Source organism: Augochlora pura, chromosome 7 (genome assembly GCF_028453695.1).
Source record: "Augochlora pura isolate Apur16 chromosome 7, APUR_v2.2.1, whole genome shotgun sequence".
Classification (NCBI taxonomy): domain Eukaryota; kingdom Metazoa; phylum Arthropoda; class Insecta; order Hymenoptera; family Halictidae; genus Augochlora; species Augochlora pura.
In genome coordinates this window covers 35,746,845-35,763,150 of record NC_135778.1, presented here as the reverse complement: position 1 = coordinate 35,763,150, position 16,306 = coordinate 35,746,845, and the positions used below count along the sequence as shown (strand labels likewise).

Sequence of the window (16,306 nt, the reverse complement as noted above, 5' to 3'; positions counted from 1 at the left end):
AGCTTACTCTGCTAGTAGAAGCAAATTAATGCATTTCTTCTTTTATACAGCCTCCCAAAGGAAGTACATGGCAGATAAATAAAGTCCTGCTCGATAAGAGAATTCAAAGAAAAAATATCAGTGAGAAATGTAGGTCAAAAAAAGTGGAGAGTTCGGCCAACGGGCGGTTAATGAACACATTCAATATTTATTGTTTTCGATAAAGATGTTACATAGCAATCACTTTGTGTTGAATTTTTTTACATAAATACAATTGTATATTATTTCAGGTCCTATGCGTATATCCGCAAAATACAACTAACAATTACTTTTCTCGCTTTTTTAAAACACCGATTACTCGAATTTCGAAAATTCATAGTTTCGTCTAGTTGTACACAAAGTAGAAAATACTCTCTTTCTCTCTCTACGCTTTTGACACACATTTAAGCCTGGAAATGCGATTTGATTATCACGGTCATTGCAAGCGTTAATAACTTCCTAATTAGTTAGATAAGGCAGCAATGGTATAACAAGGGAAATTCTTATCAAATAGCACCATTCCCTGTGTTACCGCACTGATATCAGTGAGACTTATTAATCTATAGCGGCACGGTTATAACCCAGGACATTAAAAAATGTATATATGTAGAAAATAAAACAAATAAATAATTAAAAGAGTATTATATATTAATAATCTATGAAATCGATATAAATAATACGTGAACAATAATGACAATAACAAAACGAAGAGAAACGATTTGTTAAAAGAGTGTGTTATTTATCGGAATTCATGTCAATTTTCGGAGGTGGAAATTCAATAGTTAATTTGTTCTATTGTAAAATTTACGTTGATAATCCTTGCTCATTAGCTGCTCGGGTTCCAAATATTTCGAATGCCAAAGTTCATAGTAAGCATCTGAAGAAATATTATTCAAATGTGTGATATTGAATTCTTCTTCCAGTGCGATCTTCCATACCTGAGGAAGATAGTAACCGTTCGATTAATCTCGTGATTCCTTAGATCAAAACACGTTAGATGGCATAATAAACCTACATCTTCATCAGGTATAACCATTGGCGGTCGTTTAGCTCCGAAAACACTTTTCCTTTCCAAGGTATGTAGGTGGTATAATAAATAGTGGAAAGTATACATTTTATCCGGTTCTCCAACATTAAATGTGACAGACTTAAAAGAGCAACACTCGTTTTTTATCGGATACAGAGCACGAGTCCAATAACTACCAGTTTTTACGACACCCCACAACAGTGATTGTAAAGAATACCCATGGAATGTACCTCTTAACTGCTGGTCTCTTGTATCTGAAGGATAAATTCCCATAGATGCCAAATGTTTAGCTGAAAATGTACGTATAAATACGTTATTACATAAACGCTATATGTACATACATATACACTACAGCATAAAAAACAAAAAGTTTTAAGCATCATAGTATATACCAAGATAATAATCCTCTTGCTTCCAGTACTTGCCACCAGTTATACATTTCTCAGGAGTATCGAACATGCCTACCAGTTTCTTTAGAACTCCTACACTTATTACATATCCTGCATTAGCAACATTATATGATTGTCCCCACAAGACCACCGCATGACCTAAGTAATGATCATCCGTATGATTCAATGGAGCAAGCATATACCGTAGATTTTCAGGAATGACCAATGTATCGTCTTTTACCAATACAAGCCATTCCAAGTCTTCGTTAGCTTTCCAAACATAGTTGAAGGCTTCGCATAGTAGTTGCCACGAAGATACAAGCTTGGTGTCAAAAGTTATTATAGGTACTAAAACATCCTTTTTTTTACCAAAGAAATAGATGTTATTACAACGTGTTCCCCATGTATGCCATATAGACCTCGCAAGTTTGACTTTTGTTACAAATACAATGCAAGTTACTTGAACATTAGAACTGAGCCAATCGGACTCAAATTTTTCATTTTTTTTTTTTTAGGTCCATAAAGATAAGAGTCCAGATTAACGTTATCAACTCGCATATTTGCGCTTTTCAACCATTTATTATAGGTTGGATTTTCTCCCGATGGTTGATCTTTCCAAGTCTGAATAATGATCTCTTCCTCGCCGTTCCAAGTGTCGGCAAGCCATTTCAAAAGAGTGCTTCTCTGATCGAGGCTAGAGCTCGACGAAGTGCTTTCGCAAGTAGATCTAACACTAAATGCGTTATGAAAAACGAACACGAATAATGTACCAAGGAAACCAATTCCACAACCAACCATAAAAGGATGATGTCTACTTCTGCTAATCATTTCATCTAGAACAATCTTACTTCCAAATTGTCAATATTAATTTATACAGACTTCGATTTTCTTCTTCAATGTAATATTTCGGAAAACCTTTCTACGAACAGTCGCGTAGCATTCAAATGAATATGCGACACGTATGCATGTTGCCAATACATGGATACAAAATAGTACCCCCATAGGGGCCCAAAAGACTTAGTAAGATAAGAGCAGGTATAGAAATTGTTCTTCGTTGATTGGCTGACGAATCATTAAAATGGTGGAGATGAAATGTTTTACAAGAAGGTAGTCCATCAGGACACGGTGGAATAAAGAGGAGTAGGAGTAGGAATAAAAAGTATCGATAGTACTATCGCAGCTATCAACGGTAACTAATAATCGACTCTATGATCGATAAATTTCGACATCCAAGATTTAGTGACTGAAATATAGCTTTATGTATTTTGTAGTTGAGTAGGCATATTACGATTCGAAAACAACTACAGAGAACAAAATATCTCTTTAGCTGCAGCAATGCTTTTATCTGAATCAACACATTCCATACCAACGATTCATATATGCAGTCCTGAAACCTAAAATTTCTCGCAGAGACCACCATCAATGTTAAAAGTTAGGTGCGCAACTTCGTTGCAGTTTAATGTAGTAAAATAAAACTATTAAAATCGAGTTTTAATCACAATTCTTTATTATTAAGACCAATAAGTTGACTAAGTTTTAGGAGAGTTTTATTGAATGAATTACGAGGCGTAATTTTTCGGAACTAATGTCCTCTCGGTGTATGTCCGATATAATCTGCATTAATATCATTATCGAAACTATTTTCTAATTAGGGAAAGAAAAACAACGTGGACACAACAATTTCGTTAAAGCTATGAAGAAATGAGAAGGACATATTTCCTCTTTTCGTTCGTTCTTTTTCTCTTAATCTCTGTTACTTTTATTGATATATAGTACGTATAATAATTTATTTATATATATATATTCGTCGATATCGAATATATTAATATTTTATCAGTTTTCTCTTTCCATAAATTAAATAAATAACTCTTGACTGTGATATATTATTAAACAAAATATTTTACAAAAGTAAATTAGCTGTAGATTGCCAGGTGAAGAGTGAAGATACACGTTATTACTATATCGTCTATTCAAAAGTAACTAGACATCCCAGAGTATATTACTCCGTATATACGTGTGATCTTTGGCGAACTCATGATTATTCTTTTATTTGTTCATCAAATAGCAAAGTAAGTGCATATGTATATATATACATGAATATGCATACATACGCATTTCATGCAAGAAATCGCATTCTTGAATGCGCGGGATGCGCAATTCGAAGACTCAGTATACATTCCATAGCAAAATGAAAGATAATTCAAATTGCAAGTCACGCACAGTTTTATCCACTATCGTCGAAGACCAAGTGTCGATGTTACACGAATCATTCATATATATATTGCATTGGAGGATAATTCAAACCCCCCCTCCCCCTCTCCCTCTCTTAGCATACTCATAAAAACGTCTTGTGTTGTTTCGCTTCTGAATAAATGAAAAAAGGAAAGAAATAGCGAATGATAAATAAAAACGGGTCCGGACAACATGGAATCCGAAAAAAGACAAAGCGACCGAAGGCAGGGGCGTGACGACATGATGCATGACACATGATACATGATTATCATCAATATCTCCCACACGCGCACACAATCTCCGACGTGTGGTGCTCGACGCAATGCGAAAAACGACCCAGTTCGCCATCGTATTCTGTGTTTAGTCGCTTTTCAATACCACACGATAAAGTAGTATCCGTTTAGACCAGGGATAACGAACTAGTGGCCCGTGAGTCGCACGAAACTTTACCGTCTCAACTTTCGCTTTTCTGTATCGCTGAGCAATCGAGGCTTCGTCGATGTGACGACTACGTCCACCTAACCGGGGTTAATTCCGAATGGTAACCCGAATAAGATTCTGTGCTTGGAGAGCAGCTGTAGTATCCTTGCATCTTAACAGTCGACTCGAATGTCCGACACGGCGGATGACAAAGAATAATTTTGATCGTCTTGTATGATTCTGTGCTATCGTTGGTTAAAATATAACGTCTAGACGACCAGACGACTAGGTTAGACAGCCTGAGGATAGAGAAATCCGACTAATAATAATCATTATTGTAGATTGCGTGCGATTCCAGGCTTCGTATAAGTTCGTCACCCCTGCATTACGCTATGCTGGACTGAGGTATCGAGAGGCAAGATGGTCGTTTAACTCTAGGCAATGGCGTAAGGTTACAAGTGAGAGTTATGAGGCTGCTGTTCGTAAAACAGTACGTAGGCTTCGCTGGTGACGACCGACCGTGACGAAACCACGGATACCCTACTGTCGTTGTACTCGTGCCATTCGCCCGAGTACGGATGCTTGCAATACGCGGTATAATGACCGGAATATGTGGTACCCGAATGGTTCGCGACACCGTACAAATTGTAGGTGCAGCCCGGAACCCTGGGTGCGGCGAAGGCACTGAGATCCAATCCCGTCAATGGAAAGTCCACCGTTACGTTCAGCTTGCCGCGGAATCGTTCCATGGGTGAGAAACGTTTCAAGTCTACAGGATTGTTTGTATTAAGGAAAATACGCGTAAAACATTAGGTCCTCCAAGCAGAAAGAGGTTACCGTTTCGAACGGCGATTATCAAATAATTCGAAAGGATACGAATAACAAGAATCTTCGGGAACTTGTGTATGCTGAAGCTTTTGGTGCACTTTCTCCTCATCTGACACTTTGAACAGGTCGGCTTCTCGTCACCATCGAGGACCTCTTCTCGGGTAAAGTGTTCCAGACACTGACTCAACTTGACCGTGCCGCTCCTGGCTGGTATTGGCAGGCTCAAATCCCAGAAAGGATCCAACGTTACCGATACATGGTCGCAAGCTGTACAGCGCAACGACGAGCGTAACTGACCGACGAACACGTCCACTATCATACTGTCCTCGCTGCGCAGGTAACGTTTCCAGCTCTCCACAGCTTTTTGGCTATCCCTAGACGATCGAGAAATTCAAAAATATTACAACGTATCGTACGGTGGAATAACGAAAGAAGAACAACAAAGAAACGCGTATAGGCGAGCTGGTATAAAAAGAAAAAAAAACGATCGCAACGATTTCTTACGTATACATATCCGGGATATCGGTGTGAATCGGCGGTGGCTTGACCGTCACTCTATTAACGTCCTCGTGGAGTCCCTCTAACAGATATCTGAGAAACTCTTGCGCATCCTGTTGACTGTATCCCATAAATCTTGGCGCAAATCTCTGTATCTGTGACTTGAGCGCCGTGGTGTTCACCACATGATCGCCACCCACTTCCCACAATTCGTGTATCACCTGACTGAATGCTTTGATCAAAGCACCCTTCATGCTGGACGTTGTCACGTTGATATCCGCCAGATACTGTTCGTTCAACAGGTATTCGAGCAACGGTCTTGTGTTGCTCAAACATTGAATCACGCTGTTCATGAAACACTGAAAAACACGTGGAACTGTTCATAAAATAGCATTAACGCGTTTTGGTTCAAAAATACATTGTCATCGTCAGTATTGGTGAAATATATCCAGTGTACATGCATATAGTATAGTAACAGAGTATGCTATACTCACTGTATTTCCAATATTCCTCAACCCGTTCAGTCCGCATCGCTCATCACGATGCGCTTGAAGCCGATTACGAGCCGCTTTGTTCGTCGGACTTCCATCCTGTGAAATAAATCGTGGTCAGTATTTGTTTAATTTGAAACGCGCGCTCTAAAAAAAATAGTTGGTTTCTACGGGGGGTTACAACAACAGATCGTCAGATGCCGTCGCGTTTCTCTGATAATAATACGACGCAAGTTAGGCTCAAGCATCGAGGATATAGTTTTTGCTCCTTGGAACGAGAACAAACGAAAACGATTCGGGAGCGAGGTTGATACTAGACAATAAGCGGAGAATTAACTTGGGGACCAAGGGGAAAAATGAGAGGGGCCTGGTATCGGATTCGGCACGGACCAACAAGTTTACTCTCTCGAACCTACCCGTGAATGTAAATAAAAACCTTGAAGACTGTAATTTGGAAAGTTGGAAAATTTCAAGTTAAGAATTGAAGAAGAAGAGTTCGAGTAGGTTTTGCGATGGAACCGTACGCCTGCTAATCCGCACCTAGTACCGAATTTCGAGGATCACGAGTTAGCGCACTCCATACGACTTGACACGATATTAGCGTTAGTCCGTGTTATCGGCCCGATCGAGGGCTCTTGGTCGAGATCGCAGCCATCCGTCCGCAAGAGCTGATGCCGGAGTCGCAGCAGGTGACGGATAACACGCACACGGTACGTACATTTCTCGTTGCGTTCGATCTCTCAGCGTCTCGATTATTCCGAACAGAAAATAGACCCAGCACACGATTTAATAATGTATAAAAGGGACAATGGTGCGAATATCGAAAGAGCATCAGAGCAGCCGCGACGAAAGAAGGGGCGGATAAAATGAAGTTGCCATTGTTCCGTCCGTTCGGTCGTTAGCTTGGGCCGCGTCTATCCGCTGCAAAGGAGCCTCGCGAATTCCTGTTGCCAGCACTCACCTTCGCGCGACTGCTAACCGGAGGAGGCTGAAGAACCGCAGCGCGGACGGACACTACGGATCCGCAGAACCGCGTGGAAGCGAGACCGAACGACACGGTGTGCTTCCGGGACGTTAGAGGCGTCGAGACGCCCAGCATGAACCCGTAGACGAGGAGCATGGCGATCGCTAGCCACAAGCACCACAACCCCCAACCCACATAGTGAGTGTAAGCCAGTTTACCAGCCGACGGGTTGCTAGCTGTACCAGCAAAAAATAATATTTTCTCCGTGATCGCGGGCGCTGATAGCACGATCCAGAGGCTACGGATCCGACGCGCGTGTAGAGTACGTGGGACCGATCGAATACTCAAAATCGTATATCGAGAAACGTTACGAACAGCCTTCGCCCTATTATACTTATTACGTTTTTCTTTTCAGCGTCCGCGTGGATACTCTAAATAGGGGACACGAAAATGACGCCTAGAACAAGATCGTTCGCGTAACAAACAGATTTTTAAAATCGATTTTGACACATCGATGATATTTGACATACAGAAGGTACATTTTTTTGTATCCGGAGTGTCCAGTCCAGTATAACCACGATAGTTGGGAGAAAGATTGTCTCTCGAAGAAAACCGAGTTTCTCAAAGTGTCGACCCCTCTCGAAAGTCACCTTTGCCAAACCGATTGGTCGGATAAGCGGGCGCCACCTCCCCACTCTGAGGCGGTAAAATATGCTAATTAATCGCGACGAGACACGTGCGATGGCGAAGTAGCGAGTCTAAGCTACTGTCGTGGAAAGAATAGCGAGGAAATGAACGGCTGAAATACGAAAGAATAGGGAGAACGTGAAACTGCAGCTACGATATCACTGAAATAAAAACGGCAAAGATGATGACGACGACGCGCGGTTCGACAAGTTTCAGCGGCACGAGCTCCGCAAGAAGAACGGCGTATGCACTCGGTGTGGTGTAACGCGTGCGAGCAAACACGCGCGTTTGTTGCCGTTACACAAGATACCGTTAGGTTGTGAGAGGTTCGCGGTAGCCGCGTCTCTCACTCTCCCGGTGAGAGAGCTCCGATCTATTAATAAAAGGCAGGCGGCAGACCGACCGCCGTGCGAGACTGACCGACGAAAACATGTCCGAGAGACGAGAACGCCTGCGCGAGGATTCTCGATAAACTACGTTTTACAAGTGTCGTATAACGGATGAAACGTTGCGGGTGAATAAACAGAAAACCGGAACAAACACCTTTCGACGCGTATGGTTTTTCCGCGGCTTCGTCGCATGCTAAACATTCCCGGTATTCGAATACTTGTCTCGCAAGAATATTTCGCTCGCTTCGCTTCGTTCCAAATACTTTGCCGAGATCTACTTTGGCGAGAGGACACGCGCACCTCGAAGACACGACTGTCTCATATCGAGGCTGCATGCTTTTTTGGCTATACGCGACAGCTACGCGTTCCGAGTACGATTCGAATCTTTCGATCCGGGTGCTATCGAGGTCTTGGACGGACGCGATGTACCGTTTCCAAACTAACGGGTCGTCGGTTGGGTCTCACGATGCTTGATCCGGTAGGTAGCTTGCGAGAGGGTCGAAGTAGGTCACCACTGGTGGAACATCCCTGCCCTAGAATAAGCGATAACTTCGACACGAGCTAATCGGAGGTGTTGCCAAAAGCATCGGTGACACGCGAACGCAACACTCTTTTTTTCAACGCGTTCGCGTTATCCTAACCGCGCGCGGCTGGTAGCTATCTTCGATAAATTAGCACCGACTGATTGGGACACTCACAAACTGATCGGCTACGCCGCGATAGAGACTTTGATGCGCCGTGGACGGTGCTGTAGGAGACGAAGTCAGATTACTGGCAGTGTTCGTGTTCCCTGAGAAGTGACCGTCCGGTCTCCTGGAAGTGGAAGGCACGGCTGGGTCATCCCCGTACTGACCGGAGGGCCGTCCAGCCACGCCGTTCTGCAAGACGGGCGGTGGAACAATGCCACCCGCGAACCTCGTGCGATCGATATCGTAGGACGCGTTTGCGGAGGGTGGCTGATTCCGAGGCTGTTCGGCGTCTTCCAAGATCTCAGGATCCTCGGTGCGTCCTCCCTGCAAATACGCGATCGCGTCCTCTATGCCACGCATTACCTCGTTATTGTCGACGACGATCTCGAACTGGTCTTTGGTACACTGCTGTTGGCGTTGGTGTTGTTGCTGCTGGTGATGGCGTAGTCGGGCGTCGGTGTGCTTTTCTTCGCCGTTGTTATTGATCAGCGGTTCCGTGTTATTCGGATTAGTGGCAAGGTTAGTGAGCAAATCGAGCTTAACACCTATCAAACCGGCACCGCCAACACCACCGGTTACGGATGACGACAGGAGGTTAATCTTAGACGAGACCTCGTCGGCCGTTCGATGAGCACCGGCGCGTTGTTGGCGGTGATGGCGGTTGTTCAGATTGCTGTCGTCGTCTTGGTCATTATCGTCGGGGTCGTTGTTGTTCACGCCGTATTCGCTGCACGCGTTCTTGCCATTGCTGCTGGTGCGACAATTGCCGTTGTTGTTGTGCCGATCGTCGTCCACGTCCTCGTCTTCGTTAACGTCGTCTTCGTTAGCGTCATCATCGTCATTGTCCTTGTCGTCGTTACTCTCGTCCTGGTTCGAGTCGCGGATGGTGCCGCGCTCGTCGATCGTTACCTCGCCAGGACACGCGGCGGCACTCTCCGCGCGAACATGCCCGCTGGTCAACACCGTGCTGCTGGCCAGTGAACCTCCTCTCTTCGACCTTGACCAGAGAGCTGCGCTGCTACCGCCGGCACCGGCAGCCGTCGAAGACGACGACGAGGAGGAGGAAAGGGAGGATTCCGGTCGTAGATCTCTGCTGCGCTCGACCACTTCTCTCTCGTCGCCGCCGAACAGCTCGGTCAACGATGAACCGGTTGCGTGGTGTTTCCAATGGTGATGCCCACCGCCACCACTGCCGCCGCTGCTGCTGCTGCTGCCGCCACCACTGGTGACACTCGTCTGTCGGATGTTCGGCACGTAGCCGAACGGTGAGTACCTGCTGATGATTTCAGCTGTGGTAGGCCACGTCGACTCCAACGGCCGGGACGACGAGGAATCCAGTCCCGATCCCCGTTCCTTCGACGACGAACCAGCGATCGAGATGCTCGAGGACGACGAGGACGTCGACAATCCGTATCTACCGCCGCCAGTGCCGTTTGCGATTACATTTGTAGCCGTGCCACCGCTCCCGCTACCACTGCTACCACCCGTATTGCTGTACGCCGACGACGAAACTGACCTGCAAACGTTTATCCAATGTGAATATCGCTAACATCGTTACATACGGTCGGGCCCGTGGCCAAGGGCTACCCTCCGCGCGCCACCCTCTCCTCGTACTTCACCCTCGTTTCTCTAATTTTTTCGAGTTATGCAACGATTGCGACCGTATACGCAACTCGCTCGGCATATAAACACACGCACGCGTGCAAACTCGTGCTACCTGTATCCGAATCAGAAACTGAATGAATAAACAGCGCCATCTTGGCTATGCGTTTGGATTGGCACACGGATCGTTGGGTCATACGCGAAATTCGTGCTAGGATACTTTGCGACAATCTTCGATCGCAGCGCAACGAAATTTGTTTCCGATCCAATTTACTTGCCGATATATATACGACCGAACACTGTACTCATCGAGTTATGATTTTGAATCAATTCAAACACGATCGCGTAGATGAAAAATCCAAAAGAAACGAATAGTTTTTTTAATAGAAATCTGTTTGGCCGACGAGTGGTCGGACAGCTGTGAAAACATCGCGACCTAGTTATCGAATCGATGGCGCTGGTGTCGAGTCGAGCCGAGCCGAGCCGAGCCGAGCCGAGCCGAACCAGCCAGCCAGCATCTTAACACATTTCCGTGTATCAGGGATTGCTCTCACCTTACGGGTGAGTAACGAGAACGGCTGTAGTCCGATAAGTAGTTCCTGCGGATGCTCGAACCAGTCGACGGTAACGAGTAGTAACTGTAGGGCCGATCGAGTATGAGCTATTTAATATTGCATAATCGCACATGAAGAAAGCCCGGGATCGGCAGCGCCTACGAAAATAATAAAGCCCGCGAAAACGACTGCCGACCCCGAGAATCCGGGGATAATTAGAATCTCGATACCGAGAGATACACAGGACTCACCTGCTCGATGGGTAGTAAGATCGTCTGTACTCGAACGTGTAGCTCGAACGGTAGTCTGAGCTCGTGGAGGACGTATAGAACGAACCGGTGGGTCGGTAGCTTTTCAGCTTGGTGGAGGAGCTGCCGATCGTGGAACTACCGGTGCTGCTGCTACCGCTGGAACATCGCCTGCTAGGAGAATGCGGTGTCATTGGGCTGCTGCTGTACGAGACTGCTACGGCGCCCGCCTGTCCCCCACGGTGATATGACATTGCACCCTGGGTTCACCAGTCTCTCAATCTCTCTCTCTCACTCTTTTTATCTCTCTTTCTGTCCCTGTCTTCCCTTAGAGACTTGCCTGAATCCCAACAATTTTGGAGAGAGAACGGTGAGTACAGTGTATCGGTAAACCTGGGCGCTATAGGCTATAGGCTACAGACTGTACGCTATGCGCTATAGGCTGTAGACTATAGGCTATAGCGCGCAGCGTCGGTGACCTATCTTGACTCAACCACAGCCTGACCGCGCAACTTAGCCCGCGCCGTAGTTTCGTAGCCGTTATCCGTTAAACGATTCTCGAAATTGCGAACATTTTCATTCCGATATTAGCCGATTATTATTAGATCGATCATTTTATCTCGCTGTTTTATGGTTGACAATATTCGATCCCGAACGAACGGAATTACGCCGAATCAAGACCGTCGCAACCTTTTAGGTTATAGTCTGTCCCCTGTCCCCGAGTACCTACTCGAGATGCTGAATCTACGATCCCGCAAGGTCCAGTCAACTTCCGTAAGAGCGTCCACGTTCGTTTCAGACCTATCGATCGACCCCTCTGTAGCGTTCGTTTTCGGCAAGTTCCGGAGAAGAAGAGGAGAAAGGAAACGACGCGCAGCCATCATCGGCTGGAACCTTCACTCGAAAGTCGTGTTCCAGCTTTAGTTTCCGAGGTCGACCTTGTGCGACTAGGTCGCGCCACTTCACCTTGTCCCCTTTTCTCGTTACAAACCTAGCCGTGATGCGATTCCTAGCTCCGAACACGTTTGCTCGTATTGTTGCGTTATTGGGGGGAAGACCGGACCGTGGTTAACAACGAGAGCCAAAACACGGTACTAGCTTGATTTGAATCGTGTACACATGCACATGTACACGTATAGAATTATTTAATTCATCTTTAATTCGATTTCGTCGAGGTTCAAGCTCGGCCGTCCCACAAGTTCGTAGCACTCTGACGAAAATGGTTTTAAGTAGAACGATTCGAGCGCTGTTAGTCAAAAAAGAAACAAGAGGAAACAAGATGCGAGGAAATTGTTAGATGAAAACGCGACTCTACCCTTATTGCGACCACCGTGTCCAATTCTCGCGCAAACGTGAACACAAAACGAAGAAATGCCAAAGGTCACTGGGTCGAGCTAAAAAAAGAAACGGACCAACCTTGAGCCAGGAAAAATGTAGAGCGTTCAGGAGCTACATCGACTGTCCGTTTCAGAGAAAGCATATTAAATTTCACGTACATTTCCCAGCAATTTTCATTCTCTTTACGAAACTGAAACGTGTTCTGGAAACGGATTGAGAAACAGAACGTTCAAGTTCGTTCAAATGAACCGATTGTTGCGACAGTTATAGCAAAGTGAGTCACTACTCGGAGCAGCATTTACGCTGCCGAATCATTTTGAAAAATCAGCAAAGGCGGCGCGGTGTACGATACGGAGCGTCGAGTGGTACGTTTCACAGGAAAATCGTTGGACTTGCCAAATAACTAGCGTCAAGAAAGCAACTACGATTCGCATTTTTCCTCGGGTTTTGGCACACGGCCCAGTTTTCACCGGAATCAGACGCGCAGAACAAATGCGCGGAATATTTCGATTTCACTGAAAATCATTCAGCATTCGAACGTATCGGTTACCGATCGAGCATCGCGATCACAAATAGTTCCCGTTTTCGCCACGACCATTACTATTACGATCGGTCCCATTTCAAACTGCTCGAAATCACTTGGGGAATAATGCTGCCAGACAATGATTCAACAACTTAATATCGAATTAATTACTGTTTTTCCCCTCGAATTTTTAAACGCTTCTGCAGAAAAAAAGAAAAAAAATTGCGGACCCTTGACCAGGTTGTAACGAACGGTCGTATTAATTTGAGTTTTCAAGCTGAGTAAGCATGATAAAGACGCGACGCTGCGCACAGATTACGTCTCTTGCGTTTCATATTATGGGCAAAGTCAATAACGCGATTATGTAATAACGTAAGAAGCACAATTGAAGTTATGCAACCAATCCTGCAACGTGAACCCACGATAAACTGCGGTCAATCGTCCCATTTAATCCTTTCGAATCAGTAACGAAAATTTCAGTTCCAGAGAACCTGTGTTTCAATGCCCTCCCACCATTTACGAAAAGGAAAATTAGTAGACATGACGCAAGCCAATACAGCTAATGCACTAAATTGTGCCAACAACAGTGAACCCATAATTTTTTGTTCCTTTAAATTAAGACGAATCTACGTTTTCAAATACTCGAGAACTACGACAACTATATGATTGGATCAGTTCGTTCGCAATGAAAGGAAGAAATCATAGTTCGCGAATTTTTTACGTTATTAACCATTTCAGAAATTCAAATGCAATTATAATGTAATAACAATGATGTAATTACGTAACGACGTAATCGCATGCTTCGGCAGGCAGCGGACGACGGAAATTTAGCACAATCATTTTTTGTGCTAATTGTTTTTTTTCCGGATCGATGCAACCTATATCTGGCAGTAATTCGTCTCAAACAGATCACGATGAAAAATAACCGGAGAAAGAGAAATCTATTTTGGTAAACTATCCTTGGAAGAATTTACATTGGAAACGAGGTTTAAATATTCGAAAGCCCACAGAGAACGAGCACCGAGAGGAAGCGATAGTTGTAATGCAACGCTGAATGAGTGCACGTGGACGAGAAATACTATGGGTACCGTTCTCGCGTGCAACTGTACTTGTAACACGATTAATAAAATCGATTCGAGTTCAGTCTACCTAACGGAACGAGTCACTTTCGACCAACGAAACGTGTGAGTAAGTGAGTACTGTATCGTATTACATAATATAAGGACATGCTCGATGATGTCTAATTTTAAGGCGACACCGTTTAACTGGAAGGAAACAACCAGTAGATTTCCAACGTACGAAGATTGTAATTCGATCCAGCTTTGCGAGGTATAAACGGTGAAAATTCAAATTCACAGCATGGCAACTATTCAAATATTGTAACTACGACGCTTAAATGTCTCTTCGCTTCACCCTCGAACGACATACTTTTTCGATAGAACATAACCGTGTATACTCGCGATCATTTATCTTTTTATTTATCATTCTTTTCAATATATTTTTCATGGTATTCCTTTTATATACGTTATGTTTTTTCTCATAGGCGTTGCCGAAACATGTGAAAATTGAAATTAGTTGTCAAAAACTTGTCGTTAAGGTATCAACTTTCGCAGTCTGGGTCCGAGTGGACCCTAAGTCTGTTGTTCGAACGTTAACGAATGTTTCTTGTAAGTACATGCGCGCAATATAAAGGTTGAGCAAAGTAAGTACGTTGACTAGATATTTGATCGGTTAATTGTGTCAGTCACACGATCGAAAAAACCTCTCTCTTTCCAATAAAACGAACGTGCATTGTAACCACTCCTATGGGTGGTAAGAATTCCAGGGTCCATTCAATTAGTAAGAGAAAATGGCAGAATTGCTTGAACGTTGCGAACACTTCATTGGGATTCTATGATCGTCTCATAAAAGATGATTCATATTATCAATATTTTTCACGTTGCGTCTGACTCGAGACGTTCAATGCTTGAATCGATTCACATTTTTGTAAATACTCGTAAAATAATTTTCTACGCGAATGCGTTTTTCGGCACTTTGAATATTTTTATCGAGCTGTTCCAATTTGTAACCTAACCCCGTGCTCACGAGGCCAGGAAGAAAAAAGACGGATGTGGTTAACAGGAGAGAGAGAGAGAGAGAGAGAGAGAGAGAGGAGGGGGGAGAAATGAGTAAAAGAAAGAAAAAGAATGAGACACAACGAGAGGACGAGGAGAGGAGACACACACGACGACGCACGCATAGGTACACATACAGCAGCAGCCAGCAGAACAGCAGACACATAGAGAGACAGATAGAGAAAGAGAGAGAGAGAGATGGAGAAAGGCGTTGGATGGAAAAAGATGCGGCTATTTGGATGGCCTTTGGTATTTCTCACGTTTCAAAAGTTATTTCTCGCAAGAATCGTGGGAAATCATGATTCAGCATGCTCGCGTACGTTGAGAATCGAAAGTCGGTGATAGGAAATTTAGAATATAACGAGATACTCACGGCTTCTGAAAGCGGAAGCAACTCGGTTTTACTCGATAGATAGTCGTGTCAGGGGCCAGGAGTTTACCAACACGCAACGACGACTCTCACAAAAGTTGACGATGAGCGATTTCCCATCACGGTCGTGTATCGCAAACGCGAGAAATTTACGGTGGCTCGTTGCAAAGACGAAAAAAGGGAAGACAGGCATAGGCCATCCCTCGGTGCTCGTAGCTTTCGTTGTGACGTCACAGCGACCAATACTCGAGAGACTTTTGATGCAGCCGAGCCGAGCCGAGGTGAGCTGAGGTGAGAACGCGGAGACAGTCCGATAATCGCGCGACAAGAACCTCGAGAGGTATGGCCGATTTACGGGCACGTTTACGTCGATCACGCTAAAGCCGTGGATAAACAAGAACCACGATTTTGTGTATCAGCCGACACCGTGCCGCTGGCACACGGTTCCCTTAAACTTAACACGGTAAACCGAGTATTGAATTACCTTTCCTCTTGACACTTGTGCACACTTTCCCTCTCTCTCTCCCTCTCTTCCCCTTATTCTCTCAAGCTGCTTCTCCTTTTTTTATGATACGACACACGCCAACACTTACTACTCACTAATCAGGATCAACAGCACTCCGACGATTTCGCTAGCGCAACGTGCGAGCAAACAATATGGCGATTACAAGGTTACCGATTTCCGCGTTGACAGTCATCGCTTCCGCGACTACCGCATTCTGCGCTAGCGCAGATCAAAATGCTGTATTGGTTTCTCCTGGTAAGACCCCGACCAGTTCGTGCTGCCATCTTCGCATCCGCCGCGCGCGCTTTTTCAATTAACAATAATAGCCGCCTCGACGTCTCACCGCGCCGCGATATGTTCACTTTCGATCGTAAACAACTATATATGTACTTATGTAGATCATTCTTTATATATTTTTGA

At 44.7% G+C, this 16,306-nt stretch overlaps 2 protein-coding genes across 6 annotated transcripts; both read right to left on the bottom strand.

The window, feature by feature from the left end:
• Nucleotides 1–173: 173 nt before the first annotated feature.
• Nucleotides 174–2,572, bottom strand: LOC144471954 (C1GALT1-specific chaperone 1). The gene is given in 4 exon segments (XM_078184573.1): nt 174–956; nt 1,034–1,335; nt 1,438–1,936; nt 1,939–2,572. Coding segments are annotated over 4 exon segments (1,281 nt in total). The 5' UTR covers nt 2,263–2,572; the 3' UTR covers nt 174–800.
• A 346-nt stretch (nt 2,573–2,918) lies between these two features.
• Nucleotides 2,919–16,101, bottom strand: LOC144471949 (uncharacterized). 5 transcript variants are annotated; one of them, XM_078184564.1, is made up of 8 exons: nt 15,866–16,101; nt 11,040–11,376; nt 10,789–10,872; nt 8,642–10,148; nt 5,907–6,002; nt 5,419–5,771; nt 4,963–5,288; nt 2,919–4,855 (listed from the first exon to the last, which is right to left on the bottom strand). In XM_078184564.1, exons 2-8 carry the CDS (start codon nt 11,288–11,290, stop codon nt 4,539–4,541), a joined length of 2,934 nt encoding a protein of 977 aa, XP_078040690.1. In that variant the 5' UTR covers nt 11,291–11,376; nt 15,866–16,101; the 3' UTR covers nt 2,919–4,538. The 5 variants fall into 5 exon arrangements, with proteins under 5 accessions (XP_078040690.1, XP_078040694.1, XP_078040692.1 ...); XM_078184568.1 differs by having other exon boundaries at nt 9,245–10,148; XM_078184566.1 differs by having other exon boundaries at nt 15,982–16,101.
• Nucleotides 16,102–16,306: the final 205 nt, after the last annotated feature.

Excerpts from the sequence above, each read along its gene's own strand:
- LOC144471949 (XM_078184564.1), bottom strand. The coding sequence starts at position 11,290 with ATGTCATATCACCGTGGGGGACAGGCGGGCGCCGTAGCAGTCTCGTAC. Across the intron at positions 10,149-10,788 it reads TCTCGTTACTCACCCGTAAG|GTCAGTTTCGTCGTCGGCGT; the intron begins GTGAGAGCAATC and ends AAACGTTTGCAG. Across the intron at positions 5,772-5,906 it reads TGAGGAATATTGGAAATACA|TGTTTCATGAACAGCGTGAT; the intron begins GTGAGTATAGCA and ends CGTGTTTTTCAG.